This window comes from Nanorana parkeri, unplaced genomic scaffold (genome assembly GCF_000935625.1).
Source record: "Nanorana parkeri isolate BGI_ZX_2015 unplaced genomic scaffold, ASM93562v1 scaffold8067, whole genome shotgun sequence".
Lineage (NCBI taxonomy): Eukaryota > Metazoa > Chordata > Amphibia > Anura > Dicroglossidae > Nanorana > Nanorana parkeri.
Window position 1 is genome coordinate 1 of NW_017314145.1, and position 1,177 is coordinate 1,177.

General features: G+C 61.2%; 1 protein-coding gene across 1 annotated transcript; it reads right to left on the bottom strand.

Annotated features, from left to right (window-relative positions):
- Positions 1-10: 10 nt before the first annotated feature.
- On the bottom strand, positions 11-747 carry LOC108804248 (ribosomal protein S6 kinase-like 1; the record flags this gene model as incomplete). The annotated part of the gene is made up of 3 exons (XM_018575993.1): positions 609-747; positions 254-532; positions 11-166 (listed from the first exon to the last, which is right to left on the bottom strand). Coding segments are annotated over exons 1-3 (562 nt in total), but the record flags the coding sequence as incomplete, so codon positions are not given.
- Between the last annotated feature and the right edge of the window lie 430 nt (positions 748-1,177).

Below are 1,177 nucleotides of genomic sequence, written 5' to 3' on the forward strand. Positions count from 1 at the left end.
AGGCGCTGACCAGGGTAGGGATCGGAGGGAATGCCGGGAAGATGAATAGGAGACTGGGGAAGGTTGCGTGTCTCACCTGGTGCCACATACAGGTTCTCCACCGCCTCCGGACAGCAGACATGGTCCACCTTCCGCCACTGGCCAAAGTAGGTCAAACAGACGTCACCTGAGGGAGAGTCCCGAGTGATCACACTGCACAGGGGTAATAATGGAGGCGGGAGCGGCGGGATCACTGGGGAGTTACGGGTCTCACCTTTTTCCCCCACAAGAAGGTTTCGAGGATTCAGATCCTGGCACAGCACCCCCTCCTGGTGAAGACTATCCAGCGCCAGCACCAGCTGAGCCGCCCACAATCGGACCTGCGACTCGGGGTTGGCGCCCTCTGCTGGAGGGGCGCTGTCCTGCGACGCGCTTAGTTCATGCTGCGCCTGGCTGACGCTCTGATGGGCCCTGCAGGGGGGCACCGCCGGCACCGGATGGGGGACGGTGTCTGGCGCTCGGGATTTCCTGAGGTGGTCCCAGAGTCGGCCACCTGTAAGGAAGGGAGGCCGATGGTTGGAGGATGGGAGGCAAGGCATGCTGGGAACAGGAACTGTCACATGACTGACCTGTCATGTGCTGCAACTGGAGGTACATGGAGTCATCACTGACGTAGAACCTCTGCAGCGGAACCATGAAGGGGACCCCCTGCGGAATAATCGTCGCCGTCCCGTTCCCGCTCCGGCCGGACTTCATCAGGGACTACCGAGAGAAGAGCGGGTCACCGAAGACGTCAGCAGAGGCGTCTCCTCCATCCTGGGGGACTGGAAGGGAAAGATGGCGGCCGCGCATGTGCGTAAACCTAAGCTTTCAGAGGTCGGAAAACATGCTATGGTGCGCATACGGAAAGACGCGCAGACGCCAGGCGCATCGGAAGGGACGCTTCTACCTCGATGGCCGATTTAAAGGAGACCTTCCCGCGCGGTGTCCGGTCACCTCGCCGTCCTCCTCATCTCCGGAGGGTGAAGGACACGTGACGCAAGAGAAGCCTCCTCGTCTACCGGCCTCCCTCCAGGTACCAGCGGCCAAAAGAGGTCAGAGGTCGAGGAGTGGTTTCTATGGAGACGCTGTGCCAACTGGTGACCTCCCTCCCTCACTCAACTAGAGGGACGCAACAGCCTCACGTCTGCGCGTCTCT